Raw genomic sequence first — 15,597 nt, 5'->3', positions numbered from 1 at the left:
GCCTCTGCCTCCTTCTTATGCGCCAAGAGTTGTGTGGGGGGGGAGGGGAGACTCAATTCCTGGAGGAAGTGAGGGAGAGGCAATGAGGATTATCCATGATTTTAGGCAAATAACAACTGCTTTGAGCTTATTTTCCTTATTGGAGAGGCTTAGATGATCGATTAAGTTTATTCTAGGCTGAAATCCATAGTCCTGTTATTTGATGACCTTGAGGAGAATTGGGTCTTGACCTCTCTAGTTTGGCTTTTGGTGGGAGAAGGAACAAACTAGGGACTTCTGCTGAGGAAGGAGAGGAAACTGTGAAGGAGATTTGGAAGGATGTTGAATTGTGAAGAAAGTCAAAGAGTGAATCTGGAAGGCATTGAGAAAATGAAGGAGGAGAAAGATTTAAGCTCAAGGAGAACCCAAGGAGGAGGACTGCCAAGGGGAGAGGAAAGTAAGAGAAGGTAAGGGGTGTGGATCTCAATATGCTAACAGGAAGAAAAGTGGCCACCCCATGTTTGAAGACCCTCATTTGCAGTTTGCCACAGAGGTTCTCCAGGAAAGCTTCTATCAAGAAGGAAAAAAAAAAAATGCTGAGGACCTCGCTTTTAGCAAAGTGCAGAGAGCAGGGAGAAATCTGCAGTGACCTGCAGGGAGTGGAAAATGGTGTTTCTGTAGCTGCCATGACCACATGTTAACTGAGCTCAAAAACAGGCTGGCTTCCCTCCTGGAAGACAAGGTACTCTCCTTAGACATTTGAGTGCCTCCCTGCTCTTCAGGTTACCAGGGAGAATTATGGGCCTTTTAAAAGTAGAATGGATGTTTTCATAGGGGAGAGGAGGGAGGTAACAAAAAAAGAGATCCTAAGAAACAGCTGGGAATCCTCAGCTGTTTTGAGAGCTCTCAAGGAGGAAGGAGAAATAAAAGATCACTGAACTTTCAGAGCTCTGTGACAGAATGAGGCTCATGAGCAAGGAGCTGGATTCTGAAAGTAGTTACTTCCTCTTCCTTCCAGGAATGATATAGATTCACAGGTGAGAGGGAATCCAGGAAGGGTAAGAGGAAGAGGAGGTCAGGAGTGGAACTTGTAGATGGCTCTGCAGAAGGCATAAGAAGGAAGTTCTTTGTCACCCTGATAAACAATTAAACACAAAAGTCTGCTTTCTTCTTGGAGCAATTTCCAGGCAGTGACAGAAGACCCTTCATGACTAAAGTCATGCTTTTGCTTGAAGGGAAAGTGAATAGCTAGTTTGGTTTAGTGTCTGAGAATGGAATATGGATTTCTGGATCATAGAATAAAATATAAGATTGACATGCCCCTGGTCAGAGACTAACTGCATTAAGGGCTAGTAAGAATTTATTTGCCTGTTGTTTCAAACCTGTCCAACTCATGACCCACATCTGGTGTTTTCTTGATAGAGATACTAAAGTGGTTTCCCATTTTTATAGATGAGGAAACTGAGGCAAACAGGGTCACACAACCAGTAAATGTTTGAGGCCACATTTGAATTCAAGTCTTTGTGACTCTAGGTCTGGTGCTCTAGCTGTCCTTGTATTTATTTGCTTAGGGAGTTAAATGATTGAATGAATAAATGAATAAATGAACAGATGAAGCTTTTATTAAGCATCTACTATGTGCAAAGCATTGTGCTACACCACATTAATACAAATCAAAAAGTAAAACAGTTCCTGGCCTGAAGGAGTTCATATTCTAATGGGGTAGACAATACATATGGAGGTATCAGGTTTTAGTCATATAGAAAGATCCTGTGATCCTAAAGATGCAGTTGCAAAGCAGATGTTAATGTCTCTTCTTTACTCTCATTTTCATTGATAATCTTACTATATTCTTATGTTAAACCAATGTCAAGGATTTTGGTAGCAAGAATTCCCTTTTTGGGGTCTTTGTGGTGCTTTCCAGGTTGATGGCTGTGGCCGTCACACTGAACTAGAAGCATTGCTGTTCTCAAGTTTCTTGGGTTCAGGGTTCTGGGTTGAACTTTAGCCATGTAGCCTCCTGTCATTTCTTCATGAATTCTTTGCTGCTTTAGCCAGGCAAATCTTGAAAGTGAAAAGGAAATGGTGGAGAGGAGACAGTCCATATGCACACATCAAACTTGAGAGCATGGAAGATTGCTACCATGTAGGAAGAATAGTAGTAAAGACACCCAGAAATTGACAGGAGACAATATGGAAGGAAGGAAACAATATTAAAGTATTTGGCTTCAAATGTCCTTAAACATAATATACAAAATTTGGGCAACAAGTCAGGGAAGTTAGATCTCTTAACTCCAGGAAGCCAATTAGAACTCAGAGATGTCATCGAGACTTGAGGGGATGTTGGACATGATGTTTCATGGCTGAAATATGGCTCTGAAAGGGATATATGAACTTTTTTTTTTTTTTGAAAGAGGTAGGATAGGTAAAGGGGAAGAGTAAGGTGGCATAGAATAATACAACATATTTTAAAGTAAAAAAATTCAGCTAGAGATGCAGTGTATAGATTTGGCAGAAACAATATTGCCATTTATGCATGTTCTAGTCCACCAGAATATTAAGACCTAGGTGAGGAATTGGGGGAAAGTTCATAGCCTTAGCATGGCATTATGACAGAATAATGAGGGGAGACCTCAATGATCCTGATTCCTGCTGATACTCTTTCTTTACCCAAAGCAAATCAACTAATAATTTCTGGGCTCACCTGACTGAAACAAGAATGCACCCTCCATCCCAATGGCATGGCCTACTTGAAGCAATAGATAGACCTATATATTTCTGTGCACCCCTTAGTTTTTCAGGCTCAAAGCAAATAATCTCTCTTGCCTTGCATTGTTAAAGCTCTGTGAGGAACTAGTGAGAGAAACTTCAATTTTTGATCTGGTTCTGAAGAAAAAAGGGAACTGCCTTTTGGGGTAGATATGGTAACTTAAAATTGTTGATAAAAGAAAAGAAGATGGTTAGATAGAGCAATAGATAGAGTACCAGTCCTAGAATCAGGATGACCTGAGTTTAATTCCATCCTCAAACACTGATTAGCTGTATGATCTTGGGGAAATCACTTAACCCTGTTTACCTCAGTTTCCTCATCTGTAAAATGGGCTGGAGAAGGAAATGACAAAGCAGTCCAGTATCTTTGTCAAGAAAGCTCCAAATTGGGTCATAAAGAATTGGACAGGACTGAAAAAACAAAAAAGTAAAGTCTAACATCATCTGGAACTTAAAAGAGCAGATTTCAAAGACTTGAGAGAAAGGTTAGAAAAGCATGGCCTAAAATTCTACTGGGGAAGTCATCCCAGGAAGAAGAAGACATTCAAATGAGGAAGAAGAGAGTTGTCTTAAGAGACTGTGAATTCAAAAGGAAACCACTGACCACCTTAGGTTTTTTAGAGGACATGAAAATACAGGGCAAGTAAGAAGATAAATGCAAAAGTATGGCCTGGTTTTATAAGAATGGTGTCAACTAGTCATAAGAATTTCTTAAGTGTCTACTATAAGCTTGGTCCTTTGCTAAGTGCTAGTGAATTTTTTTTAAAAAGGCAAAATATAGTCCTTGTTCCTGGAAGCTTGCAATCTAATGTCAGCAGTGCTATAGCTTAGAATTAGCTGGATCTGGCAAACATGTTTTGGAGAGACAGGAGCACTTTAGGGTGGAGGAAATAAACGATAACTGGCATCCTAGAGAAGGAAGAACAAAAAAGTGAGCCTTAGGGAGCTGACACACAAGGTAAGTAGGGAGTTTGAGGACACCTTGTTTCTCTTTGGTTTCAAATCACCTTGCCTAGGTGGACAACTTCTGTAATAATGATTGCTAAACTATTTTCAAGAAGGATGTCATTCTTAATAGGTAGCTAGGTGGCTCAGTGGATAGCGCAACAGTCGTGTAGTCAAAAGGACCTGAGTTCAAGTGACCTTGACACTTAACATTTTCTAGCTGTGTGAACCTAAGTAAGTCAACTCCAATTACCTTAGGAAAAAAAAAAAAGACAAAAGATACTAAGAGCTAATATTTAAATATATAACTTAAAGAGTTTTTTGTTCTTTGCACAAAAGAGAGATCAGAGTTCAAGAACAGTGTGGACACAAAACAGGTCAAAGGGCCAGAGATGAAAAAATAATCATTAAAAGTTCAATGCCAGATTGGACGCTGGTCTCTTCTACTGTAGTGTTGAACATTTTTGAACAATCAAGGCAGGAATAGTATACTTATTTTGGTAGATGGGCAAGAAACAAGATGTGAAGCAGATTTGGGCTGCAATGTGGGTCCTAACTTAAGGTGACATTTAGTAAGATATGACATAATTTCTTTTAATTACTTCAAATGGATTTGAGACTTCATAATTTTGGATATTCTCCCCATGATGTAAATCAACTCACTTTTTGTTTGTATAAGGTTTTTTGTTTTTTTTTTTTTTGAGATAATTGGGGTCAAGTGACTTGCCAAAGTCACACAGCTAGTAAGTATCTGAAGCCAGATTTGAGTTTAGGTTCTCTATCCACTGTAGCTGCTCCTAAATTTTTTTTTTTTTTTTTTAATAACAAAGTTGGAGCTGGAATCATATCTGGATATTGAATCTTTGGCTCTTTTATTTACTGCCTGTGTGACCTTGGACAGACGACTTTAAGAAAGAAAGAAACAAACAAACAACATTCATTAAATGCCTGCAGTGTGCCAGGTACTGTGTACTTTACAAATACCTCATTTCATTTTCACAAAAGGCCCCCAGAAGTAAGTGTTATTATTATCCCCATTTTGCAGATGAAGAAACTGAGGTAGATAATGGCATAGGTGTCACCCAGCAAAGCAGGACCTTATAAGTGTGTAAGGTCAGATTTGAACTTGGGTTTTCCTGATTCCCAGTCCAGTGCTCTATCCATTGCTTGCCTTCTCTGGGCTTCAACTTCTTTATTTGTAAAATGAGAGGATTGTAAGAAGATACCTCTAAGATCTTGTCCATGTGCCAGACAATGAGAACCTGACCCAGAATTGTGATTGTATGAAGGGGACTTCTATGAGATGCTGCAAAGTAAAACTAATCAAATTTGCCTTCAGATTTTGTACAGTAGGGATACTGAGGGAGATATTCATTCAGCTTCTCAATGTCCTTCTCTAGATGTAGCATCCAGAACTGACCTCGATGCTCCAGATATAGCCTAACCAGGACAGAGAACGGTCAAACTCTCCTCACCTCCCAAGACCTCATGGGTGTTATAGGACTAGACAAAGACTAGTCTTCATTAATACAAGAAACTTTTGGGTGAGAATTCCCTATAACAATTTAGGTCACTCCTTTCTAAAACATATAATTGTGAAGGACTACCCAGTGTGGGAGAGGGAGAATGAGAGGGAGAGGTTCAGGATCACAGCAAAGTTATAAGTCTATGTACCTGGGAAGATGGTGGTGCCCTCAGTAAGAATAGGGAAGTTCAGAAGAGGATTGGGGTGAAGAAGAGAATGAGATCTCTTTTGAATGTATTGATTTTGAGATGTCTCTGGGACACTCATGCAAACCTTAAAGCACTATATACATGCTAGACTATATTATTATAAGAAAGGAGAACTGCAGTTAGTCAATGGTTCCATGGAAAAAGATGTGGGGATTTTGGTGTCTGTGAAGTCAATGTGAATCAGTGGTGTGATGGAGACAATCAAGAAAGTTCATGTGATCTTTAACCGCATTAAAAGATATCTACCACTCTGGGTAGTCCTTTACAATTATACCTTTTAGAAAGGAGTGACCTGAATTGTTATAGGGAATTCTCACCCAAAAATTTCTTGTATTAATGAAGTGACATGGCTTGTCTCTGCCTAGACCTATAATGCCATGAGGTTTTGGGAGATGATGAGAGTCCAGACTGTTCTCTGTCCTGGTTAGATTATATCTGGAGCACTGAGGTCAGTTCTGGATGCTACGTCTAGGGAAGGACATTGAGAAGCTGAAGTGTATCCTGAAGAGGACCTTCCAAGGTGGTGGAAGACCTCTTGAAATCTTACAGTTCGAGCATCGGTTAAAGGATCAGGAAATTAAAAGCCTTTACAAAAGATTTGAGAGGTGATGACCTCACAGACAGGGATTTGAAGAGCAGTCACCTTAAGCAGTTGCTTTATCCAGTTTGTTCCAGATATTTGCTCCAAATAAATATGTACAAAGAAAATAATATACAGGATAGATAGGAGACAATCAAAAGAGGGACAACATTGTAATTAAGAAGGGTTAGGGAAGGCTTTCTGTAGAAGGTGGGATTTCAGCTGGGACTTGAAGGAAGTCAGAGGTCAGTAGTCTGAATGGAAGATAGAGAGCATTATGGGAGACAGTCAGAGAAAATGGTCTAGGAAAAATGAGGGGAAGTTGCAAAGCAGCAAATTTGGGTTTGATGTGAGGGAAAACTTCCTAACAAAATCATTACAGAATGGAAAAAACTCCCTTGCAGACTACTGCAAACAAGAATATACTTGTTGGATATCCTCCTGTGATCATATTTAAAGTTGAAAATCACCTTAGGGGTTACCCCATCTGACCCTCTCATTTTCCGATGTGGAAAGAGAGGTCCAGAAAAGTTAAGACATTTGCTCTGAATCACACAGAGCCAGGATCCCAATTCAAGGTCACAGATTTCATGTCCAGTGCTTTTGATCTTATTGATTTTTTTTTTTTTAATAAACCAAAAGTGGGTTTTGAACTACATTATTGACGAAAACATCCCAAATCGACTCTGAGGCTTTACCCTGATCTCTTTTAAATTTCATTTCTCTCCAGCAAACCCTTGCTATCTCAAGAAAGTGAATGTAATTTAGTGGTGTCTCCAAGGTCTCCCAGGCCCCTTTGGAAATCTGAGATTATTGACTGTAAACCTTAAAAGTCCTTAAATGAGACAGTATTGAAAAGGGAGATTATGGTGAAGAGGCTGGGAAAGAAAGGGTCTATTTGGAGAAAGGATTATAAAAGGAGGGAGGGGCCAATGTATGAGTAGTTGTTGTTGTTCCTAGTTTCAGTCCTGCCCAACTCTTCATGACCCCATTTGGGGTTTTCTTGGCAAAGGTCTTAGAGTGGTTTGCCATTTCCTTCTCCAACTCAGAAACGGGAAATTAGAAGACTTGTGAGTGACCCTTGTTTAAGGGTCTTATCGCCTGGATCAAAGTCCAAACTTTCCATTTCATTCTCCCATCTGCCCTCCACTTAGATGCCAAATTGATATTCCCCAAATACTTCTTTGTCATCCGCCTTTTATTTAAAAATCTTTAGTGTCTCTCTATTGCCTCTAACAATAACTTACAAAACCCCGAGCCTAGCATTGAAAGTCTTCTCAATAGAGCTTCCACACTTCAATTGACATGTATTAAGCACCTACTGATGAGGTTGGGGTCCAGCACTACCAAATGATAAGGTTTTGCATCAAAAGATGGGATTCAGGAGCAATCCATGTGTGAAGAAACCACAATGCCTTCTTCTTGCCAAAAGCAACTTTTATTTATGAGAAGAGGTTATGGACAAAATGAAGAAAGAGGAAAAATTGACTTTAGGAGCGGTAAATATTAAATAGTATGGGAAGAGCATATAGTTAGCAAGGAAAGGCTTTTTTTTTTTTTTTTTTTTTTTAAACAATTTAGCGATGAAAAAGACAAGTTCCTTAGTAGTACTCACAATTAACCAGAAGAAAGGAAATATACTGTTGAATGACAGGCTAAATTCAGAGTTTAGCACCCTAAAAGAGTTGGCTATAACAAGGGAAAAGACACCATCAGGATGGGGAAGGACAGACATTAAATACAAAGGCAGAACTTCTGGGGGCCAACCCAAAAGAGATTGAGCAAAGATGGCATAGACCATAAATAGATTTATATGGAAAATTTACCCTCAGGAATTTGACAGCATAACTTGGCTTTTCTGGTCAGGAAAGGTGGGGTTTCTTATGACCTCCCTCCTAGGGATGGGACTATAAGGCTGAGCTGATCCCCACTTGCTTCAAGGGAGTATTGTAATCTTACTTCAGGCTTTCTCATCCAATCCCACCTAGTTACCCAGGACCTTATCTCCTACTTTATGCTAGACACTAAGGATACAAAAATAGGTAAAAGCTCTTTGCTCTCCAAGTCTGGGATATATAAGCAAATATATACAAAGAAAACTATATGCAGGATAAATAAACAATCAAAAGGGGTGGAGGGAGATACTGGAATGAAGAAGGATTAAGGAAGCTACCCTTAGAAGGTAATTTCAGCTAGGACTCAAATGAAGTCAGGTCAGTAGTAGAAGTGGAGGAGGGAGAGCATTCAGGCAGAGAAAATGCCCAAAGTAGCTGCTTCAGAGAGAAGCCAGGAGGGAGAGTCACTGGATCCAAGAATACCAGTTGGGGAGTAAGGTGCAAGAAGATTGGAAAGGCAAGAATGGGCGCCCAACGGAGCATTGCGCATTTGCTTCTGGCACCAACAGGAACCCCTGCAGTGTTTCACATCCCTATCCACCATGCACTTTCTGTGACAATTATCATGGCTTGTTGACTGTTGCTTGTATGAGTCATTCTGTCTATATTCTTTCTCAGGGACTCCTGAGTCCTATTCCGAGGATGCCCAGGATCTTCCAAACACAGCTCATGGACCATCTTCCTTCAATCTCCTCCCCTCTTCTCCATGGTAGTGCTTTTCCTTTGGAATACTTTGTACTTCTAATGAATCTCCTCCAAGTAAATACAACAATAGCTGGTACATTACTCTTTAAAGTTTACAAATTTTAAAATCTCATTTTTTTAATCCTTATGATTCTTGAGAGATAAGTGCTATTATCTCTATTTTACGGATGAAGAAATTGAGATAGAGCTAGCTAGGGTCTTCACAGCTAAGTGGCTGAGGCTAGAGGACTTCTGCTGAGTCACCTAGCTGCCTCTAAGTAGAATATAAACTCCTTGAGGGCAGGGACTGTTGTTTGCCTACCTCTCTCTTTTCTTCATCCCTTTCTCTCTTCCTTCCTTCCTTCCTTCCTTTCTTCCTCCCTCTCTCCTTCCCTTCCTTCCTTCCCTCCTTCCTTTCCCTCTGTCCACATAGGGTACCATACTCTTACCTATAGATGCTCTTGGGAGCTTTTTCTTTCTTTTGGATCTCTGAAACCTCTTCAGATGTCTTGGGGTTTACTGCTTAGATTCTTTCTTAATGACCCATGCCTTAAACCAAAACCACTCTGATTCTCATTGATTGGCCACCCCAGGCCTTGCAAGCCTCATTTGGTTATTATTTGGGTCCTGGTTTAAGTCGTCCAGATTGAAGATAAATAGCGATCATTTCTTCTTTGACCAGAACCCTGAGTGTCTTCCCATCCCAGATTTATTTATTTAGATGATTGGGTTTTTTTGGAAGAAAAAGGTGAAAGGAGATTCTTTGCTTCTATTGCTACCTAGCCTCAGTCACTGAATGGGTGCGGCCTCAGTCAAACTGAGACCTGTTGAAGACCTTAGCTTAAAAAGGCCCAGGTTTCCCATTACATTCAGGGCCATCTCCAGTTCTCCTGGTCTGTAACTGGCCTCTGGACCTAGATGGCTCTGAGGCAGGTGACCTTGCCCAGCCCTTCCTCACTTCAGTCCAGTTCACTAGCTTATCATGTAATCATCTCCCTGATGTCATGATCCTCTTCAAGAAGGACTAACCACACCAGTCACTAGAACCTAGCACCTAAGAAGCAACAGCAGCTAGGTGGTTCACTGCTGGGTCTGGTGTCAGGAAGACCAGAGTACAAATCCAGCCTCAGACACTTAACTGTATGTGACCTGGGGTAAGTCACTTTGATTTTAATCTACTGCAGAGAAAATGGCCAACCTCTGCTAAGAATATCCCATGTACAGACTGACGTGGTATTGTCTCTGCACAAAAACACAACATGTGTTGTTGAACTGAACTGAATGAGGGAATAGAGGTGTGAATGGAGAAAGGAATATGAAGCAGAGGGCTGCTGAGGGGAGGAACTCAGAGGGGAAGGGCCAGAGGAAGGGAGGAGACAGTAAGAGAAGGAGTTACTCAATGGGAGGGATAAGAAGGGGGGGAAATTGGGAAAGGGGAGAGGCCCCACATCCCAGTACCCTTTCAGTCTAGACACTTCCTAACTAGCCATCTCTTACCTATCCTTTTCACTCTTGCTTCAAGAAACTGACTCACGATGCCGTGTCAGTTGTCTGGGACAATGCCACTTTCACCTTTGTAAAGTATTTGTATCAGTATTTGATACAGTATTTGTCCAGAGGTAAGTATGTATCAGTTCTTGGTGTTTTCATTAATCCATAATGAGGGGAGAAAGTTGTGAGGAGAGAGGCTGTGAATCCAGTAATTAACCAGAATTTAAGAACCTGAGGATACACTAACAAGCATAACACAGCCCCAGCTCTGAAAGAACTTAAATTCATAAGGGAGACAACATGACACAAGGTAACTGACATTAGGGTAGGACAGAGCAAATCTAGGACCTGTGGTTTCTCCCTCCCCCAACTGATGTATTCACAGAAAGCAAAGGATAGATCGCAGAGGAAATGAGATATTAATATATTAGTGAAGATGCATCTACTCCTTGTCTCTCCTTGCAAAGTGCTGAAATATTTCTGTGATTGAATTGGAAGAGATGTTTAAGATTGGCTGAAAACTGTTTATGTCCCTGGAGGCCTTTAAATAGCTAACCCTGCCAGTCCCTGCAAGCAGTCGATGAAGAGTTCAAGAGGAGCGCGGGGCAGAAGCGGCTTTGCGGCGCGGCCCCTCTGTCTACGCCAGAGGGCAGCACGCTGTTTTCTCTCTTCCCCTCCCCCATCTGGCATTCTGCTTAGTAATGGAGCTACTTAGGAGAAAACAGCCCATCCATCAGTTTTGGAATTTATTTTAAGAGTTCAAGGAACGGTTGAAAGACAAATCCCAGGCAGACAAAGACAAGAGAGGCAGAAACTTGAAGGAGAAAGTCGTTTTGAGGAGTCTGATCAAATTAGAGAAGAGAGGACTCTGCAAGGGGTTTTAATCGAGAATTGAGAAGTGGAGGGAATAGAGAAAGGCCATGAAGACCTTGCAATACTGGAGGCAAAATCTGCCCTGTTTGATTTGTTCTCTGCCTCACTGGGACTTTGGGCCCAGTTTCCCCAGAGGATTTGGGGGGTATATTTGTGGAGAGTGAACCCAAGAGATTTTTTTTGGGGGGGGTTCATGCTACTGTTCTGAACGTGTCATCTTAGTTAATGACTTTGCTTCCTGCTAGTGTGTCCGCTGGCTAACTTCATCGGAGACACCAATGGGGGTTCATTGTATTAGGTGTGCAGACTCGTATAGGACCCCCAGAAACCGTATAACTAGTAGCTGACCTCCTCGAACCGCAAAATGTTTAGTCCATATCTACCAATTCACCTCATAAGGGTGTTTGTTAGTACAAAGTAAGTAGTTTGAAGAAGGTCACCCGCACTTAAGGAGATCAAGTAGGAAGTGACATTTGAGCGTGGTTCTAAGAGGTGACATGGAGAGAACTGTGGGGGAGGGGGGTTTCCGGAAGAGGTTGTGGAGGAAAAGACTAAGTAAGGAGCCCCCGCTAGGCTAGAAGCCCAGACTAGGGGAAAGGAGGGCAGAGGTAGTGGCTTTTTTTCCCTCTCTGCCTTAGACAACTTTGCCGTAAAGCAGGCTGGGAAGAGCTGTGAGGGGTGGGCCAGCTCAGCGGAAGTTGTGCGCATGCTCGAAGGCGGCCGTGGCTGCTCTTCCCTCCCCTTCACCCTCACTTTCTTTTCTTTCCCCCCTCCTCGGTCTGGGCTTGAGACGGCCTCTGGCTCGCTGTCGTCCGCCCCACCCCTCCTGGTTGGATATAGATCCTGGGCCGTGATCCTTGGGGCTGCGGTTCAACCAGTACTGGGATGGGGTGGGGTGGGAGTAGGGAGGGAGTTATGGGGTTGGGCGACCCGGCCCTCGACTCCTACTGTAAGCTCCTTCGGCTCGTATGTCTTCTGCCCTCCTGTGGCCCGAGCTGGGAAAACAGGCCCCTCGTGGCGGCGCTGAGAACGCCTCTGCCTCCACCTTATGGCCGGAGCCGTCACTGCCCCCTCCCTGCCTTTCCCGGTCCCTGGTCTGGGCGAGCCGCATGGTGGTCCGAGGCTGGAAGGGACCTCACAGACCATGGACCTCCATGCCCTTAGTTCACTGACGGCTGGCAGGTGAACTTCATCGTCCGATTAGCAGCAGGCACACACACGAGGAATATGCAAAATACCTTTATTTCCCTTGGGCTCCGCCCTGCGGACTCCCCTAACCCCATCTCCCTGCCTGGAAGCCCCGGGGCAGCGCCAGATAAAAGCTGGAGTTCCTCCCTCACGGCTCTTGCTCGTCGCCTTCTTGCCCTCTTCTTCCTTTATCTCCCCTCTCCCACGTGGGCAGTTGAATAGTTGACCCCTCTTCAAGGTTTCCCCCCCTCACCCCCACCGTCTCTTAATTGACTCCTCCAGGCCTTTCTGCTTGGTTGACACCTCTGGGTCCCGTTGTGCTTGCACGATCCAGTCTGGCCGAGGACCCTGGCGCCCCGAAGACACTACCCACGACCGATGGCGCTGTGCTGTGAGGTGCGCAAGGAGCTCCCGTCCCAGGCGCCCCTGGGCAGGCCCTTGGCTTCGTGCCAGGGGGGGAGCAGGCGCAGCAGCTGGCGCAGCACAGCTTGGCGCAGCAGGATGTAGACCCAGGGATCCAAGATCTGATTCCAGGAGGCCAAACGAACCGCCAGGAAGAGCAGGCGCTGCAAGGAGCCCGAGCTCCAGCCTCCCATAGCAAGCACCACCAACACCTGGAAGGAAGGGGACAGACAAGGAAGAGGGGGGAACACGTAGTAAGTCCTATTTCTTTTGGGATCCGAAGGGTAATGGAGCATTTTTTTTTACCCTTATATGATATAGAAAAATATCTTATGAGATAGTGTATTATTATTAATATTATTATTGCCATTTTGCAGATCAGAAAATTAAGGCGCAGTGACTTTAGATGACTTCTATCTCACACATACTTTAGGGAGCCAGAATCAGATGGGTGGGGGCCAGAGGGAGGAGCCCAGGGTCCAAACTGGAGAAAAGGAGCTTGGGCCCGTAAGAGAGAGACCTAGCTTTGGGATTCTGAAGGATGGGGAATCACAGTGAATCAGGGATGTCCCTGGGGCTGAGAGGCTCAGGAATCTATCAGGGAAAGCATTTGCAGCAGTGATCTGGAAAGGAGAATGGGATGAAATCACTGGACACTGGACGTTGACTTAGGAGGCTGTGGAACTCATGGGAGTAAATGTCCTAGGGTTTCTCCAGGATTCCTTGGAGTACATCCACTCAGAGATATCCACTTGCTCAGGAAAACCTCCTTGGGGGTATCCATCAGGGGTCTGCCCAGAGATCCATCCACTCACCAGTAAAGGGCTCCAGCAGATGCAGGAAACCACCATGATGCCCACCAGCTGGCCAACCATCTCCACATCATGGGCCCGAGCTCGGCGTGGGGCGGGAGAAGAATAGGAGGAGGACGATGAAGCTGAAGAGGATAAGGAGCCGCCAACGCCACTACGGGCCACTCTGCGGCTGCTCCCCTGGCGCCGCCGCCAACGTGCTCGGACTAACGATAGTCCGCTGAACATGTTGCATACCAGGGCAGCTAGTAGAGAGGCCAGGCCAAGGCCAGAGAAGAGCATCGCCAAGATGGCTTCACCCCAGCCCCTTGGTTGGGCCAGCCCTATGAAGCACCAAGTTCCTGGGTACTGCAGCTCATAGCGCCCCACATGCAGCAGGGGCAGGAGAGCAATGCCTAAGGCAATGCCCCAAAGTACCCCAAGTGCCAGGCGGGCTCGGGCAGCCGAGACCAGGCTGGCATGGAGCAGGGGTCGGGTCACTCCTACGCAACGCTCGACTGCCATCCCACAGCCCAGCAACAGTGGGCACAGGCCAAAAAAGACCATACAAGCCCCCATGAATTGGCAGGCAGGGCCAGCAGGAGCCAGACCTGTGGCGTAGAGCCGCAGGACCAGGGCCCCTGGGATCACGTGGCCAGCAAAGTCTGTGGCCACTAAGCCAGTGGCAAAGAGCAGGAAAGGGGCCCGAGAACGGCGGCGGCGGAATCGGATAAAGGCGCGGGCAAGGATGGCCAAAGCCAGGACATTAGAAATAGCGCCCAGTGTCATGGAAAAGATGGGCATCGCTGGGGATGGGGCTGGGCGGGTTTCTGAGCTGTTGGTCTCTGGGCATGTTGAGTTCTCCCCTTGCCAGCTGAGGTTGAACAATGGGCAAAGGGACATGTCAGGTGGTAGTGGATGTCTGAGCAAGGGGAGGAAAAAAAAAGAGGGAAAGGAAGTGATAGCCAAACAGGGAGGTTGGCATTCCCTTTGCTGTTCTAATTGCTCCTATTCTTTGTCTCTCTATACTCCGTCATCCCAGTATCCCGCGATTCTGCATCCTTTCTTGCACAGCATGTCCTCCCAGCCCTCCCCCTGCTTCCTGACTCTTTACCTCTCCACATTACTTCCCCCCTACTCCCAAGCCCCACCCAATTACATTATCCATTCCTCCCATCATTCCTATCCTTTTTCAGGGCTCTTGAACCCCAAAGACTGTGGCAGCCTTGTTTCATCCCCTTTCAGAGACCTTTGGCCTGGATCTGAACCCAAGTATCCCAAGGACTGGGAAGAAAGAGGAAAGGGTAGAGGGAGCTGGTTCAGATATACAAAAGAAGTGAGTGGTAGGTACTGGGGCAGACAGAACAGGAGGGACAGAACTGAAGGGACAGATGAAGCTGGGTGGAAAGAATGGGACCAAAAGGAGACGATACAGAACGGGCAGCCGAGGATGGACAGAGGGTTCAATCAGAGGTTTGGGACAAACAAGAAGGCAATGGGATAGGGAATAGTAAGTAGAGATGACAGGGTGGGACTAGAGGGGAAGATCAGATACAAGTTGGGGGATAGAAAAGCTAGGAGGAGACAGTGGAGAAACAGTGCGGGAGGGGGGGGGCGGCAAAGGCGGACGGCACATTGGACTGGGGGTAGACAGAGCAGAGGGCATGGAAGGGGTTCTCGGGGGCTCTGAACTCTCCCAGGCAGCCCCACCCTGAGCCCCTCAAGACATTGCTCCCTGTATCTCCCAGGTAGTATAAGCTGGAAACTCGGACTCCTGGGTCCAGCCCACTCAGGACTTTTACCTGATGTTCCTCCTGTGGCCCTGGGTTCCGGGGACCCATCCCTCCAGGCTTTGATCGGCAGCAGCACTCCTTCCCAGCCTCAGCGCTCAGCTGCACTCTCCCCAAGGCCAGTAGCTCTCCAGGGCCCCGGCTCACTGAGCTCAGGGGGGCGGCTCCTTTGCTCCCTCCCGCCCCCATCCCGCCTCCAGCAGCCTAGAGCCGCTCCTCCTGCACCACCCTAACCCCCTATCACCCCTCATCCCTCCCCCCCAACCTGAATGAGGTCTAGGATCTTCAAGCCCTGGTCCTATTAACAAGAAGATATCCCTTCCCCTTTAATGTGACACTACCCAGCTTTCTTCCTGGGAGTCAGGATCCATGAGAAGGACGTCCCTAATTTCTAGGTAGACATAAGGTGGGGCCCTGGCAGAAACAGGAGTAGGAAGAACCTGGGGAATGCTGTTGGCACTGCCACAGCCCCCTCC

The 15,597-nt window shown here is 45.3% G+C and overlaps 1 protein-coding gene across 1 annotated transcript; it reads right to left on the bottom strand.

The window, feature by feature from the left end:
- Positions 1 to 12,176: 12,176 nt before the first annotated feature.
- PTGER1 (prostaglandin E receptor 1) lies at positions 12,177 to 15,588 on the bottom strand. Its single transcript, XM_074310161.1, is given in 4 exon segments — positions 12,177 to 12,752; positions 13,356 to 14,253; positions 15,134 to 15,219; positions 15,221 to 15,588. Coding segments are annotated over 4 exon segments (1,323 nt in total). The 5' UTR covers positions 15,311 to 15,588; the 3' UTR covers positions 12,177 to 12,503.
- Positions 15,589 to 15,597: the final 9 nt, after the last annotated feature.

The sequence above is a fragment of the Sminthopsis crassicaudata genome, chromosome 1 (assembly GCF_048593235.1).
Source record: "Sminthopsis crassicaudata isolate SCR6 chromosome 1, ASM4859323v1, whole genome shotgun sequence".
NCBI classification, from domain to species: domain Eukaryota; kingdom Metazoa; phylum Chordata; class Mammalia; order Dasyuromorphia; family Dasyuridae; genus Sminthopsis; species Sminthopsis crassicaudata.
This window is presented reverse-complemented; position numbering and strand designations above follow the sequence as displayed.